The 15233-nt window shown below is 37.6% G+C and overlaps 1 protein-coding gene across 4 annotated transcripts in view; it reads left to right on the plus strand.

Annotated features, from left to right (window-relative positions):
• The window catches only part of Hif1a (hypoxia inducible factor 1 subunit alpha), a 47846-nt gene that overhangs the window by 13620 nt on the left and 18993 nt on the right, over positions 1-15233 (plus strand). For 2 of the 4 annotated variants that reach the window (XM_048361811.1, XM_048361814.1), the window contains exons 2-4: positions 9269-9462; positions 10896-11041; positions 11126-11210. In XM_048361811.1, coding sequence (XP_048217768.1) covers positions 9269-9462; positions 10896-11041; positions 11126-11210 — 425 coding nt within the window. The remainder of the gene's footprint in view (positions 1-9268; positions 9463-10895; positions 11042-11125; positions 11211-15233) is intronic. The other 2 variants (XM_048361812.1, XM_048361813.1) reach the window with 1 other exon arrangement.

The raw sequence follows: 15233 nt of genomic DNA on the forward strand, positions 1-15233 counted from the left end.
CCTGAAGTTGCCTACATTCACATTTACTGAACATTTATTTACCCTTATATACCAGAAACTCAACTAGATAAATGAATGTTTTGCTTCAGCACATAGTAACTCATAATCAGTTATTACTGCAGTGATTGTTATAGTCACAAATATAAATATATATTTCAACTGAATGATGGAATTTCAACATACCTTCAGTGAACCCTTGTTGAATAACTTCTATGTGTCAAGAATTGCTAGCATTTGGAATAAGTAGTTGAACAAAATAAAGTACCAACTTTTTTTGTGTCCATGGTGGGGCTTGAACTCAGGACCTGCCCCTGAGCTCCTTTGCACAATGCTAGGGCTCTACCACTTTGAGCCACAGCTCCACTTCCAGTTTTTGAGTGGTTAACTGGAGTTCAGAGGAACTTTTCTGCCTGAGCTGGCTTCAAACGCGTATCCTCAAATATCAGCCTCCTGAGTAGCAAGGATTATAGGCATGAGCCACAGATACCAGCTAAAAGTATCTACTTTGATCATATTTACATTGTGGTATAAATGTGGGTTGATGGACTAGCTAATAAAGGAACAAGCAAGATATGGACCTGCAGATGATTAGGTGATCAGTGAGGTGAGACTGAAAGAGCCTCATGGTTACTAGGGGAGCAGTAGTTCAGAGGGAACTATTTATAAGGTTGTAAGGAGGGAGTGAGTCCAAAGTCTTTGAAGAGCATCAAGGTGACCCATGTGATCACAGCAAATGAAAGAAGTGGTAGATGAGATCAGAGAGGTCGCAGAGCCACGTCAAGGAGACACATATGGACTATTGAAAGGACCTTGCATTTTCTCTGATAAAGCACAGAACACTTCAAGCTAAAGGAGTCATATGATTTGACATGCTTGTTAAAAGGATTATTCTGGTGGATTGTAGGAAAATATTATGAAATGAGCAAAGAAACGGGGAGATGAAAGAATGTATTATTTGAAGGTACATAGTCAGATAAGCTCACTAAATCCAAAATGTAATGCAATGCCTTGTTCATTGTACTGACATTGTTACGCTGTTTATTGGTGATCTATATTACAGGAGCACTGATAATGCATAAAACTAATGGTTCCCCAAAAGAATGTTGGGCAGTCAGCTCTCCTTTATCTGAAGTCTAACTCAAACTTGCATACAACTCTGCTGAGAACACCAGATTTTGTTTGATTTTTTTTTAATACCATGATAATTTGAATGAGAAACTTAGCAAAGTAACAGTGGATATTTTACAGTTATTATCTGGTGCCCTTCAAGCCTTGTATATAATAGGCATCTTGGGGAAATTCTAAGAGTCAAATTGGCTCAGCCTCATATGTATGGGATCAGAATTTTCAAAGGTGGAGTCAAGGTACTTGAAATTTGTAATTATGATACAACTAGACCAGCATTTGTGAATATGGCATTGACTGTTTAAATAGATTTAGGGGAGCATTTAAGCTCCTTAAATGCTGTTCTGCTTATTACTATATTTCTAGTCCCTTGGCGCACACTCTATGGTGCTAGATAAAATATTTATTGAATGAAGGAGCAGTTTGTGCTCTCCTGAGGTTCAGAAGGCCACTTATCTAAGTTTTTGGTTTTCTAAGTGAGCTAATGACATGGAAAGCACTTAACATAATATCTGAGATAGGATAAGTGTTCAGTAAGTGTTACCAGGAGAAAAATCCCATTTTTGTACTCAAAGTACTTAATTATTTTGGTAACTGGCTTATGCTTAGCCAGATCTCCTGAAGAGGGCAGGCAGATTGGCTTTACCTCCAGTCTTTACCATATAAAGAATTCACTGAGTGTGGGTGGTGCATGGATAAAATGTCAGCAGTGTAGAGGTGAAAATAGGAGGACAGCAAGATTGAGGCCTGAGCCACACATCAAGACTCTGTCTTGAAACAATAATAAGATGTTTTTAGTTAGTGATATCTTACCACATATTTCAGTTATTTTATCTGTACATCATGTGTAACAAAAATGTCTTGAAACGTAGCTGGACAAAGTTGCATAAGAAATATCCAAAACCGAGAATTTAATGTTAAGAAGTTTTTTAAAAAGTGGAAGAATAATTTATTTATTTAAAGAGGTCTGGTTGCATAGTATTTTAAAGAAAAAATATTTAAAAGCAAATCTGGAAAAAATTAACTTCTCATATAACAAATGGTTTATATTTATAAGCTACAAAGAGATTAAAAATAGAATCAAGGCCTATCAAAGTAAACTGACAGGAGATCAAAGTGTAGATAACTGTGTACAAGGTAAAAGTTCAACGAAAGAAGTGTATCTTAATGTATATCTTAAATTGTCAAATTACATTGTACAAAAAAATAAAAAGTAGTTCCCCAAGTTTGTAGCACTTAGTCAACAGTTCTACACAAACAGCAACACAATGCTTATTCAGTTGTGTGAAAGTAAACTGTCTTAGGAAAATGTGAGATATCATAACAAATGTTCATTATATTACAATTTTTTATCAACTTGATATTTTATACATTCCATAAAATGTGTTTTGAAGTCCAGATCAAGTACTTGATAAATCTTCCTTTTGTTTTCCTGTGGAAAATGACAGAATTAATGATAACTCTCTGAGGGATACCTTTCAATGTTTACAGACCTTGATCTTTAAAAAAAAATTATGCCTGGCATCAATGGCTCTTGCCGGTAATCTTAGCCACATAGGAGGCTGAGATCTGAGGATTGAGGTTCAAAGCCAGCTCAGGAAATTCCATGAGACTCCCTCTCCACTTAACCACCAGAAGACTGGAAGTGGAAGTGTGGCTTAAGTAGTAGCCTTGAGGTGATGAGCACAAGAAGGGACAGTACCCTGGCTGAATTTAAACCCCACAAGCAACAAAATAAATAAAAATTGGTTGCCATTCCTGGGGCTTGAACTCTGAGCCTTGGCACTGTCCTTAACTTTTGTGCTCAAGGCTAGCACTCTACCAGTTAAGCCACAGTTCCATTTCTGGCTTTTTGCTGATTAATTGGAGATTGGAGTCTCCTGGGCTTTCCTGCCTTGGCTGGCTTGGAACCTCAATCCTCAGATCTCAGCCTCCTAAATAGCTTTAGAAATATTCTTTGGAGTCACCTCTCGAGGGGAATGCATGGTTATATGATACCTATTAACTTAAACTTAAATGTTCTTAATATTTTTTAAAAGAAAGCTTCAGCCCTATTCTTTGTCTTAATATTAGAACTGTTATCTTAGCTACTTAGGAAGCTGAGATGTGAGGTTCACAGTTCAGAGCCAGCCCAGGCAGGAAAGTCTATGAAACTCTTACCTCTAATTAACCACTAAAATACAGGAATTCATCAGGCACTGGTGGCTCGTGCCTATAATCCTAGCTACTCAGGAGGCTGAGATCTGAGACTATCCCATGAGGCTTATTTCCAGTTAGATAGGAAAAAAGCCAAAAGTAGAGTTGTAGCTCAAGTGGTAAAGTGCTATGCTTAAGCCAAAAAGCTTAGTAGGGATAGCGATGAGGCTCTGAGTTCAAGCCTCAGAGGGAGAGAAGGAAAAAGAAAGAGGGTGCTGGTGGCTCACGCCTGTAATCTTAGCTACCCAGGAAGCTGAGAGCTGAGTATCATCGTTCAAAGCCAACCCAGGCAGGAAAGGCCATGAGAGTCTTATCTCCAATAAACTACTCAGAAAAAGCCAGAAGTTGCTCTATGGCTCAATTGGTAGTGCTATCCTTGAGCAAAAGAAGCTCAGGGACAGTGCCCAGGTCTGAGTTCAAAGCCAGCCTGGTTAAGAAAGTCCATGAGACTCTTCAATTAACCACCAGAAAACACAAAGTGGAGCTGTGGCTCAATTGGTAAAGCACTTGGGCTTTAGCAAGGAATCTCAGAGAAAACACCTAGTCCTTGAGTTCAAGACCAGGACCTGCATACACACACACACACACACACACACACACACACACACACACACGAGATAGAACTTGATAAAAAGAATGTTAACAAAATAAGCATGTTGCTGGGATTGCCACACTGTTGGTGAACAAATAGGATGCAAACAGTGAACTAAGACGTTCAAGAAGCTTACTCAGTATAGGTAAAGACTGGTTGGGAGTATGTTAGGTGGATTGAATTCCAAGCCTTATGACTCTTTCCAGGTAGTGGTTTGCTGTCACCTTTTTATCAGTATCGATATGCTGGGCTCACCGGTGTACCCCGTCACACCCAACCAATTTTGTTTATTTATTTATTTTTTTGGCCAGTCCTGGGCCTTGGACTCAGGGCCTGAGCACTGTCCCTGGCTTCCTTTTTGCTCAAGGCTAGCACTCTGCCACTTGAGCCACAGCGCCACTTCTGGCCGTTTTCTGTATATGTGGTGCTGGGGAATCGAACCCAGGGCCTTATGTATACGAGGCAAGCTCTCTCGCCACTAGGCCATATCCCCAGCCCCCCAACCAATTTTGTTGATAGGGGAATCTCACAAACATTTTGTCTGGGAAAATTGGCATCAAATTATGATCCACTTTTCTCTATCTCCCGGGAATCACAGCTGGGAATTACAGGCCTGAGTTACCACAATTGGACCAGAGGTATAGTACAGTGTTAAACGCATGGACTCCTACCTACAAGTCCTACCACTTGTAACTAGTATATTCTTGGGTAAACTGTAACCAAGGGCCTTCCTTATCTGTAACATGGTGATGGTAGTAAATTGATACCTGAAAAATATTTTGAATACTGCCACATAAAGATAAAGCACCGTAGGTGTAGACAAAATGGCAACGTAAGAAACAAAAAATTTCCCTTGTCTGAAGACTCAGCAGTTAAAACTATAGGACCCCATTCTTTTTTTTTTGGCCAGTCCTGGGGCTTGGACTCAGGGCCTGAGCACAGTCCCTGGCTTCTTTTTGCTCAAGGCTAGCACTCTACCACTTGAGCCACAGCGACACTTCTGGCTTTTTCCATATATGTGGTGCTAAGGAATCGAACCCAGGGCTTCATGTATATGAGGCAAACACTTGACCACTAGGCCATATTCCCAGCCTAGGATGCCATTCTTATGTATCAATTTGGCAAACATTAGCAAGTATCTCATTGTGATAAGTACCATGTGCCAATTTTACAAAAATAATTTTGTTAAAATTGCTTAACAAGATTAATAAGTGTGCATTATATGTAATACCTCATAATGAATAAGGAAAACCAATGTATACATTCATGGATTGGAAGAGACAGTTATATTAGAAAAACTTACCTATTTTTTTTAAAGAAAATTAACTGGTATGTTACTTATAACTTGAACTTCTTCCTTAGAACACTCATCCTATATAATTTCTAACAAGTGACAAAATAAATAAGTGTACATTCAAAGCCAGAGGTTGATTTGTCAAATGATAGAGAGGTTTAAAGATACGTAAGCCAGATACTTAAGCAACTCAGGAGGCTGAGATCCAGGCTTTCAGTTTGAAGCCAGCCTGGGCAGGAAAAGTCCATGAAACGCTTACCTCCAATTAATCACCAAAAAGCCAGAAGTAGAGTTGTGGTTCAAGTGGTAAAGCACTAGCCGTGAGCAATAAAAGCTCAAGCCCCAGAACCAACACACTTATACACGTGATCCGAAATAAGTCTTGACCATCTGCTAACAATTTTATAGTGTGTGTGTGTCTAAGTCATATAGGTGTTTATGGAATGCTGAAAAGCATTTTGGTACAATTAGACAACATAGGTATATGACTTGAAATGCAGTTTGTGGTTTTGGTAAAATACACAAGCTCGGTAAGGTATATTTTCTATACCAAATAATTTCAAGATAGTTTTGTATCTAGAACTTTGTGATAAATACTTGAAATGGCAAAAATTACTAGATGACAAACATTGCAATATTCAGTAGATTACTCAAGCATCAATTCTAAAATAGTCATGGAAATTTGAAAGCAAACTATTCAAAAGAGAATTTTAACTGTATTCTTAACTGAAATGGCACCTTATACAGACTAGCAGTAGCAGAACTTCATTGGAGCTGTACTTACAAACAACACACAGGTGAATTGATAAATTAGGAAATACAGTAACCTTTAGATGCTGAAAGTCAGAGTATTTTCTTCTGATCTGCACATACATTAACAGATAGTATAGGCTTCATCTGTGTGGAACTAACGTCTTCTGGACTCACAAAAATAACTGTTAGTGCTATATTTCTGTGGTAAAGATAGCATTTCTGTGAATAGACAAGAACCTGGGCCATTGAGATGCTGAAACTCCTCTAAGAATTCTGGATATTTAGCACTGTGGGAATGTTTTAAGAACTCCCATAGCCACATGTGAAGAACATCATGCAAATATATTGAAACCATTTAATATGGGATTGTTGGTGTAGCAATGTGATGGAGTGAATGTATGAAGTTCTGGGCTCCATTCCCACAACCAAGGAATAAAAATTCAAACCTAAACCTTCATTAGAGACCCAGTGATTTTAATGAAGGACATAATGGTTTTCGTTGACTTTTGTATCCTATCACTGATTTTCTTGAAGCTCAGTTTCCTCCCAGATTCAGTCATACTTAGTCATTCTTCAGTTTTGCATCCATTAAGATTATGATTTATATTTTGGGGGAAAAATGTTCTCATTTGTTCAGGATCCCTGGTTAACAATCAAGTAGATCTGTCCAATTAAATACAACTCAGCAATACAAATTACAGTTGGATTAAACAAATTATTATGAACAAACTTCATAAAAAGAAGAGAGCAACAATAACATGTATATATGCAGTATGGGACAGGCAAGACTAATCTGTGTTTATAGAGGTCAGAAATTGGTTGCACATAATAGTGAGGTGGCAGTTGACCAGAAAAAGGAATTGTGAAACTTTGTCACACTCGAATTCTCATTCTTAGAATCTACACTACCTTAAATATGCAGTATTGTCCTCTAAACATTTTATTTACCCTCTTTGTATGTGTTCTGGGACTTGAACTCAGCAACTCATGTCCCTTTTTTGCTCATAGATGGTAGTCTACTTGAATCACACCTCCACTTCTTAGCTTATTAATTAGAGTTAAGAGTCTCATAGACTTTTCTCCCCATTCTGGCTTTGAACCTCAACCCTCAGCTCTCAGTCTCCTGAGTAGCTAGGATTACGGGCAAGAACCACTAGTACCTAACACTCAGCTTCACAATTTTAATGAATTTGCCTTGAAGCTTACTGCCACACCTTGGTAATTATGATCTTTAAAGTTCTGGACAATACAAGTATTTTCAAGGTATAGAGACATTCTGTCACTATAGTTAGCTTGGTCAGATGCCTGGAAGAGCAAATAACAGGGAGGGGAATTAAAGTAATGTAACAGAGGGAATTAGCATGCTTAAAGTATACCATAAGCAGCAGCTATGTAATTATTACAATGAAACTGACTTGTACTATTAAGGTATGCCAATAAAAATACAAGAGAAAAGACTCAAACACTTTCAAATCTTGTTGTAATCATAGTTGATGTTTTTTACCGGAAAAAATCCCAGTTTCCTCCTTTATGAACTATATATATTATTTAATCAAGTTATAGGTAGTTATATGGGAATAGACACTTAAAAGGGTAGTTTTGGTACATAGTAGGCTTTCAGTAAATGCTCACTGTTCAGGAAGCAGCTAAGAACAGAACAGGGTTTTACCTTTACTTTCAACTCAATGTGGGGGAAATAGATTTTTGCTAAGTAGTTAAGCAAAAGAAGACATGATTGCTTGTAACTTGTGAAAATCTGATCTTATTCTTGGAAAAATTCCCTAAAGATGTACTGGTATACCAGCTACTTGGGAAGCAAAATCAGGGTAATAGCAAGTTCACAGCCAGCCCAGGCTACAGGTAAGAGATGAGCTTCACAAATAAAAATACAGGTTGGGTGACAGTGGCTCATGCCTATAGTCCTAGCTAATTGGGAGGATAGCAGTTCCAGGTCAGACTGGACAGAAAAGCTCATGACTCCCTCTCAGTGAAGGAAACTGAGCATAATGGGCATGCACCTATCATTGCAGCTAATGTAATGGAAAGTGTAAAATAGGCAGATCATGGTAGTGGTGGTGGTGCTGAAAATGTGGCTTTTTTAGTGGAGACCTGCCTAGCAAACAAGAGGCCCCAAGGAACAGAGCATATGGCTCAAGTGGTTGAGTGCTTTGCTAACATACCAGGCTTAGGGATCAATCAATACTGCCAAAATGGTTTTAAAAATATTGTATTGACATGTATTCCTTGCTATCCTGTCAATTTAATTTCTTGGCATTCGGCCATGTTGATTTTTTTCTTATTTCTTATTATTTATTATTTTCTTATTTTTTCTTATTTCTTATTTTCTTATTTTTACTTATTTGGTACCTATTATGCCAGTCATAAATAAAGGATAGCTAACGAAGGTAGACAACTTGAAAACATAGCTTATTATAAGCTACTTACTAGTATAAATATGTGCAGCTATGGTCAGTATTGCTTGTGTAGTTAAGAGACGAAAGGTGGAAAAACATTCAGGTTGAGGAAACTTGCATCAAAACAAATCCCAATATGTAAGGCCAGGTGTTGTGTTGAACACTTCTAATCCCAGCACTTGGGTGGCTGAGGCAGGATGACTCTTAAGTTTGAAGCTAGGCTGTGATCTTAGGGAGACATGTCTCAACTAAAAACAAAAATAAAAGGTATATGGTTGTTACTGTTACGACTTCATAACAACTCCTATTCTCATTGTTATGTACAACATTAAGTTTAATTATGGTTTCTCCATATTGAGACTACTTTTTAAGTGACTATGAGAAGGCTGCAAGTTTGTTTTGGTTTTCTTTGTCAGTTGAACTCAGGGCCTGGGTGCTGTCCTAGAGCTCTCTTACTCAAGGCTAGCACTCGGACCACTTTGAGCCACAGCCCCACTTCTGGTTTTTTAGTGTAATTGGAGATAAGAGTCTTACAGGGACTTTTCTGCCTGCGTTGGCTTCAAACTGTCTCCTGAGTAGCTAGGATTACAGGCATGAGCCACTGGCACCTGGCTCCTAAGTTTTGAACTAAAATTGAAGCATCTTTGCCAATTTGATACTTTGGGAAGGAGGAACAAACTGCTTTGGACAGGTTTGCAGTAATCCAAAATTTGTATAACTATCTTGTAGTTTAAATATGTGTTTAAATAACCATCTTCTAGTCAAATATCATATATTTAAACTACATGACATTTTGTGTTCCTGTGGTAAGCAGACACATGTAAAATTATTCAAACTAAGGCATATTAACTTATCTGCATTTTTTTTGTTTTTACTTTTTCTTCTTTTGTTAAGTAGGATAAGTTCTGAACGCCGAAAAGAAAAATCTAGAGATGCAGCCAGATCTCGGCGAAGCAAAGAGTCTGAAGTATTTTACGAGCTTGCTCATCAGCTGCCACTTCCTCATAACGTGAGCTCACATCTGGATAAGGCTTCTGTTATGAGGCTTACCATCAGTTACTTGCGTGTAAGAAAGCTTCTTGATGCTGGTACGTTCTTCTACAGTGGCATAATAGGCCTGAAAATGAGAAAATAGAAGGAATTTGGCATTATTCTTAGCAAGTGGTCACCATGGTTATGGTATTTAATTAAAATTTTAATAATCATTACTATTTTTATCAAGCTTTTTTTTTTTCTAATCAGTTTAGTTTCTCTTGGAAACAGTCCTCTTTGCATTGTTTTGTTTTATTCTCTTGAATATACCCTCATGTTAAGTAAAGTGAGCCATGTTCAAAAGGACAAAGACCACATGTGTTCTCTCATGAGGAATCTAGCCCTGAAGATAAGCATATACACACATACAGTCATACACATACATGTCCTTATATGAGCAAGTGTGCATAAAACTCTGATAGTAACTAAAGGATGTGGGAAGGAGAAAAAAAGAAGGTAAGTTAATGGCATTGAAATTGAATTACCTATGTGTGAAGATGATGTAAAGAAAGGACAAAGGAAGATATGTTAAGAGCAATAGAGTGGTTTAATATGACTGAAGGACTTATGCAAGTGTGGAATATGGTGAAAACCCTTTGTACAATTAATATTCACTAAAGAAAATGACAGGAATGTATAACAGGTTCTGTTAGAGGACTAAGTACCTACAGGAGGAGGAAGATGAATTAAGTATGTCACATGTACAAATGAAAATGGAATACTGAAACTTGTTGTTTTAAGAAGAGGGGAGGGATGATGAGGAAGAATGATGGGGAGTGACTTTGCATTTCATATTAGGACTCCTTGTACAACCAATATGTTAAAAATACTCTCAGTTCTTCAATAAGACATTTTTTTAAAAAAATTATATGCTTTTAAAGTTTTGTTCAGAAAATCTTAAGAAATTAACTTACTTTCTTTTCTCTTGTTCTTCCTTACAATTCCTTTGAAGACCTAATTCCTTAGTCCTTCTTTTTTCAGTGATTTGCCTGGCTGCATTCCCTTAAATAATTATAAAAAGCAGTTGGCAAAATCTAACTTTGATGTGTTTAGCTTCTTGTCTTGACTCTTTTTATATTAAAATAAATAAAAGCTGGTTGCCGGTGTTCACACCTGTAATCATAGCTTTTTTGGGAGGCTTAAACTTGGAGGATAGAAGTTTGAAGCCAACCCAAGCAGAAAAGTCTGAAAGACTCCATCCATCTCTAATTAACCTACAAAATGCTAGGTTAGAGTCAGTGCTCATGTGATAGCATGCTCATGTGATAGTATGAGCAAGCTAGCCAAGCGAGAACTTAAGGCCTTAAGTTCAAGCCCCAATACCAAGAACCAAAAAATTTTCTTTGAAAGTCAGGAGCAAGGAAAATTAAATTATACAGAAAAATAGCTGCTGTAGGTACTAAAGAAATTATCTAGAAAGTAAACATTAAACATTATGTCATTTATGTACAAATTCTAAATTATTATCCTCTTCTTATGTCCTTTTTAGGTGATCTGGATGTTGAAGATGAGATGAAGGCACAGATGAACTGCTTTTATCTGAAAGCCCTGGATGGCTTTGTTATGGTGCTAACTGATGATGGCGACATGATTTACATTTCTGATAATGTAAACAAATACATGGGGTTAACTCAGGTAAAACACCCATATATGAATAGCTCTTCTGGATGTTTTGTGATTTTTATCATGTAGATCTAATTTTTCTAAATATGTTTACAGTTTGAACTAACTGGACACAGTGTGTTTGATTTTACTCATCCGTGTGACCATGAGGAAATGAGAGAAATGCTTACACACAGAAATGGTGAGAAGAAAAGTCTGTTATTTGATTTAATGTCGCAGGTAGTTTTACTTAATCTTGAAACTTGTTATTTACTCATCTCAGAGAAAACATTATTTTACATTTAATAAAATGTTTATTTAGGCTATTCTTTAAAACTTGTCCTATGTTTTAGAAATACAAAGGACCTAACTTTTTTAACCCACAGAATTTTATACACACATACACACAGATAAAATGGAAAAGAAAATCAAAATCAAGACCAAGAAGGTTACTGATTAAAATACAGTATTAAGACATGAAGAGACCATAATACATAAATTGTAGGCAATAGGATTTTTGAGATTTTAATCCTGAGATGTCAATTTTAAGAGCACAATGACTGTTTTGACCTCTCAGGACACTTTACTAAATTAAGACTATATCATTGTGTTACAGAGTATTATGAATATTCCCACATCAACAAAAGAAATAAGACCTGGGGCTGGGAATCTGGCCTAGTGGCAAGAGTGCTTGCCTCGTATACATGAAGCTCTGGGTTCGATTCCCCAGCACCACATATATAGAAAACGGCCAGAAGTGGTGCTGTGGCTCAAGTGGCTGCTAGCCTTGAGCAAAAAGAAGCCATAGTGCTCATGCCCTGAATCCAAGGCCCAGGACTGGCCAAAAAAAAAAGAAAAGAAATCCTGTATCCCTGGCGGGAATGTAAAAAAAAAGCAATAAGACCTATATTAATTCATAGTAATAGTTTCTGACAAAATTTTTGAAAGGTATTTTGATTCACATTTGTATCTTCTAAGGGTTACTGACAAACTAAGGGTTACAGTCAAACTTTCCTTTTATAAGTTATACCACAGTGAAAATTTGTTACTGTACTCTAGTTAATCTTCACCACAGCCTGGTTTCAGTCTATTAGTTCTTCTGCTTCTGTACGAAACAACTTCCAACTTTATAATACTTTTTGAGTGATTTTTGAGATTTCTTTTTTCTGTCTTAGTTTTAGTAATAATAGTCCACCTCTGTAGAGACGACAGTCTGTGCCAGAACACTTTTCTGCATTTTATAGCTTTAATATTTTTATTAACAACCCTGTAAAGTTACTGTTAACGGTTTCTATTTGCTCTAGAAACTGAGGTGCTAAGTGACTGGGTAGCTTAGCCAACATTACTTGGTTAACAAATGACATATTTCTAGTTGAATTCTGTAGGCTGCATCAGAACCTATACTTGTTAGTACACAGAGCCGAGAGCCTTTGTGTTTGTGAGTTCTTATTGCATTCTACTGCCTTTTTATATCAGCATGTGTTCTCTCCTGCTTTTTAATTTCATATTATGTTTTTACTGTGACACGAGAGAACAAATATATACTTTAAGGAATACTCACTAAGCAGAGATCTAAGTGGTTTGCCAGTGAGTTGAATATGTGTTCTTATATTTTAGACTTGAGGTTGCCATCATTACTCAGTGCTTCCCTGCGGCTGTACTGGTCTTGATTTGTTATTCTAAAATAAATGTAGCCAACTTCCATATCATCTAAGTGTATGTTTTCAAGCAAATATCTTTTTAAAACCCATAATTAAAAAATATTATTCCTAACGTAGTTGATGAATTTGTGATGCTTTTACAGAAAAACTAAAAGTTTTACTTTTAGAAATGGGAGGTTCTTGCAAAACATCACATTTTAAAATTTCATCTGTATGCCCTCAGTCCAAGGCATTGACCTTAATTTTTAAAGGCCGTTTGTCTGCCTTAGATCTTGAAGTACTGAAAATACCTCAAGGTGGTCATATGTATCTACTGCCACCACAACTCTCGTCATGGACACCACTAACCCCACGCCTATACCTTCACTAGGTCCTGACTAGTTCTTGTAGCATCTTTTTAAAGACTCTTGATATTAATAGGGAGAGCAAATAAATAAAGGCTGAATCCAACTAACTTGTCTCAGTATCAGGGCTTCCCTAGTTCTGTTCCTAAATGTGAGTGTAAACTGGAACTCATCTTACTTAGTAGTTGAGCTTTTCTAACTAACTGTACTTGAATTTAAACTTTTGTTTTTCCAATATACTAGCCTTAAACTTTCCAGATTATAGCTGGGCACAGTAGCTCATTCTGTAATTTTAGCTGCTTAGGAGACTGAGATTAGGAGGACTGTGATTTGGGACTAGCATGGGGATTTCTTTTTTTTTTTTTTCAAATTGTTACTGACTTGAGCCAGGCCCTGGGTTGCTCACTCTTGTCATCCTTAACACTTAGTATCCTCTGATGATCAGGATTCAAAGCCAGGCCAGGCAAGAAAGTCCATGTGACTCTTACCTCCAATTAACTACCCACCCTCCAAAAAAAAGCTGGAAAGAGAAGCAGAGGCTCAAGTTGTTGAGCAGCCTTGAGGAAAAAAACAAAAAACCTCAGAGACAGTGCCAGGGCTCTCAGTTCAAGACCCAGGACCAACCTTAAAACAAAAAAAGATTGTCGGGGCTGGGGATATAGCCTAGTGGCAAGAGTGCCTGCCTCGGATACACGAGGCCCTAGGTTCAATTCCCCAGCACCACATATACAGAAAACGGCCAGAAGCGGCGCTGTGGCTCAAGTGGCGGAGTGCTAGCCTTGAGCGGGAAGAAGCCAGGGACAGTGCTCAGGCCCTGAGTCCAAGGCCCAGGACTGGCAAAAAAAAAAAAAAAAAAAAAGATTGTCATGATTATACCCACCTATTGTCTCAGCTATGGCATTAAGTGTAGATAGGGAATTGTGTTCCATGCTTGCCTGCAAAAAGTGAGTCTCTATCTCAAAAGTAACTAAGGCAAAAGGGCTGGAAGTATGGCTCAAGTGTTGGAGCACAAGATCCAGACTTACAATCCCAGTGCCACCCCCCCAACAAGTTATATTTTATTTTCCTTCTTTCCCCTCCTACCACTGTTTCTCACTTAGCAATTGATTACCATCATCGTGTTCAAATGATAATATATACTGAATCATAACAAGGCCAACTTAATATTCCTTCAGTTTATAGTTGCGCTTCACAACTCAGATTTAAAAAAAAATAAAATAAAATGGGCTGGGAATATGGCCTAATGGTAAAGTGCTCACCTCGTGTACATGAAGCCCTGGGTTTGATTCCTCAGCACCACATATAGAAAATGCCAGAAGTGGCGCTGTGGCTCAAGTGGTAGAGTGCTAGCCTTGAGCATAAAGAAGCCAAGGAAAGTGCTCAGCCCCTGAATTCAAGCCCCAGGACTGGCAAAAAGCAAAACAAAACAAAACAAAACAAAAAAACCATTTTATATAGTTAGGCTGAACTTGTCTCTCTATGGTAATAACCCTAACCTTCCTTCTAATTTTGTATTATTACTCTGATACATGTATTTTATACCACACATAGAGTATTTCCTGTTACCTAAACAGATGATTTTTTTCCCTTCCTTTGTACTTTTCAATCTCTTCCTTCTGCTGGAATATCCCTTTAACCTATCTCTACTTACTCAAATTTTAATGTATCATATTCTGAAAAGGCCTTCCTGACTTCCCCTGATGAGGACTCTTCTATATATGTTTTTTTTAAATCAAGTGTTGAGAATTTAACTTTGCATTATATTGTTGCTGTTGACCCTATTCAATGTACAATATGACTGACTACTCTAGGAAAGGCATTGTTTTTCTAATTATTCACATATCACCTATAATCTACATTTCAGACCTTTTTGGTTTGGTTTGGTTTGGTTTTCTGGTCCTGGGGCTTGAACTTGGCCTGGATGTTGTCCTTGAATGTCTTCTGCTAAAGGCTAGCACTCTACCACTTGAGCCACAGTGCCACTTTCCAGCCTTTTCTGAGTAGTTTATTAGAGATGAGAATTTCACAGACTTTCCTGCCTAGGCTGGCTTCAAATCGTGATCCTCAGATCTTAGCCTCCTGAGTAGCTAGGATTATAGGCATGACATGAGCCACCAGCACCTGGCTCATTCCAGGCCTGGTAGTAATTTTTTAAAATTTGTTTTGAATCAGAATAAGCACTGAAAAAAATCAACATGCTATTTAATCACCTGAATGTAA

Source organism: Perognathus longimembris, chromosome 14 (assembly GCF_023159225.1).
Source record: "Perognathus longimembris pacificus isolate PPM17 chromosome 14, ASM2315922v1, whole genome shotgun sequence".
Lineage (NCBI taxonomy): Eukaryota > Metazoa > Chordata > Mammalia > Rodentia > Heteromyidae > Perognathus > Perognathus longimembris.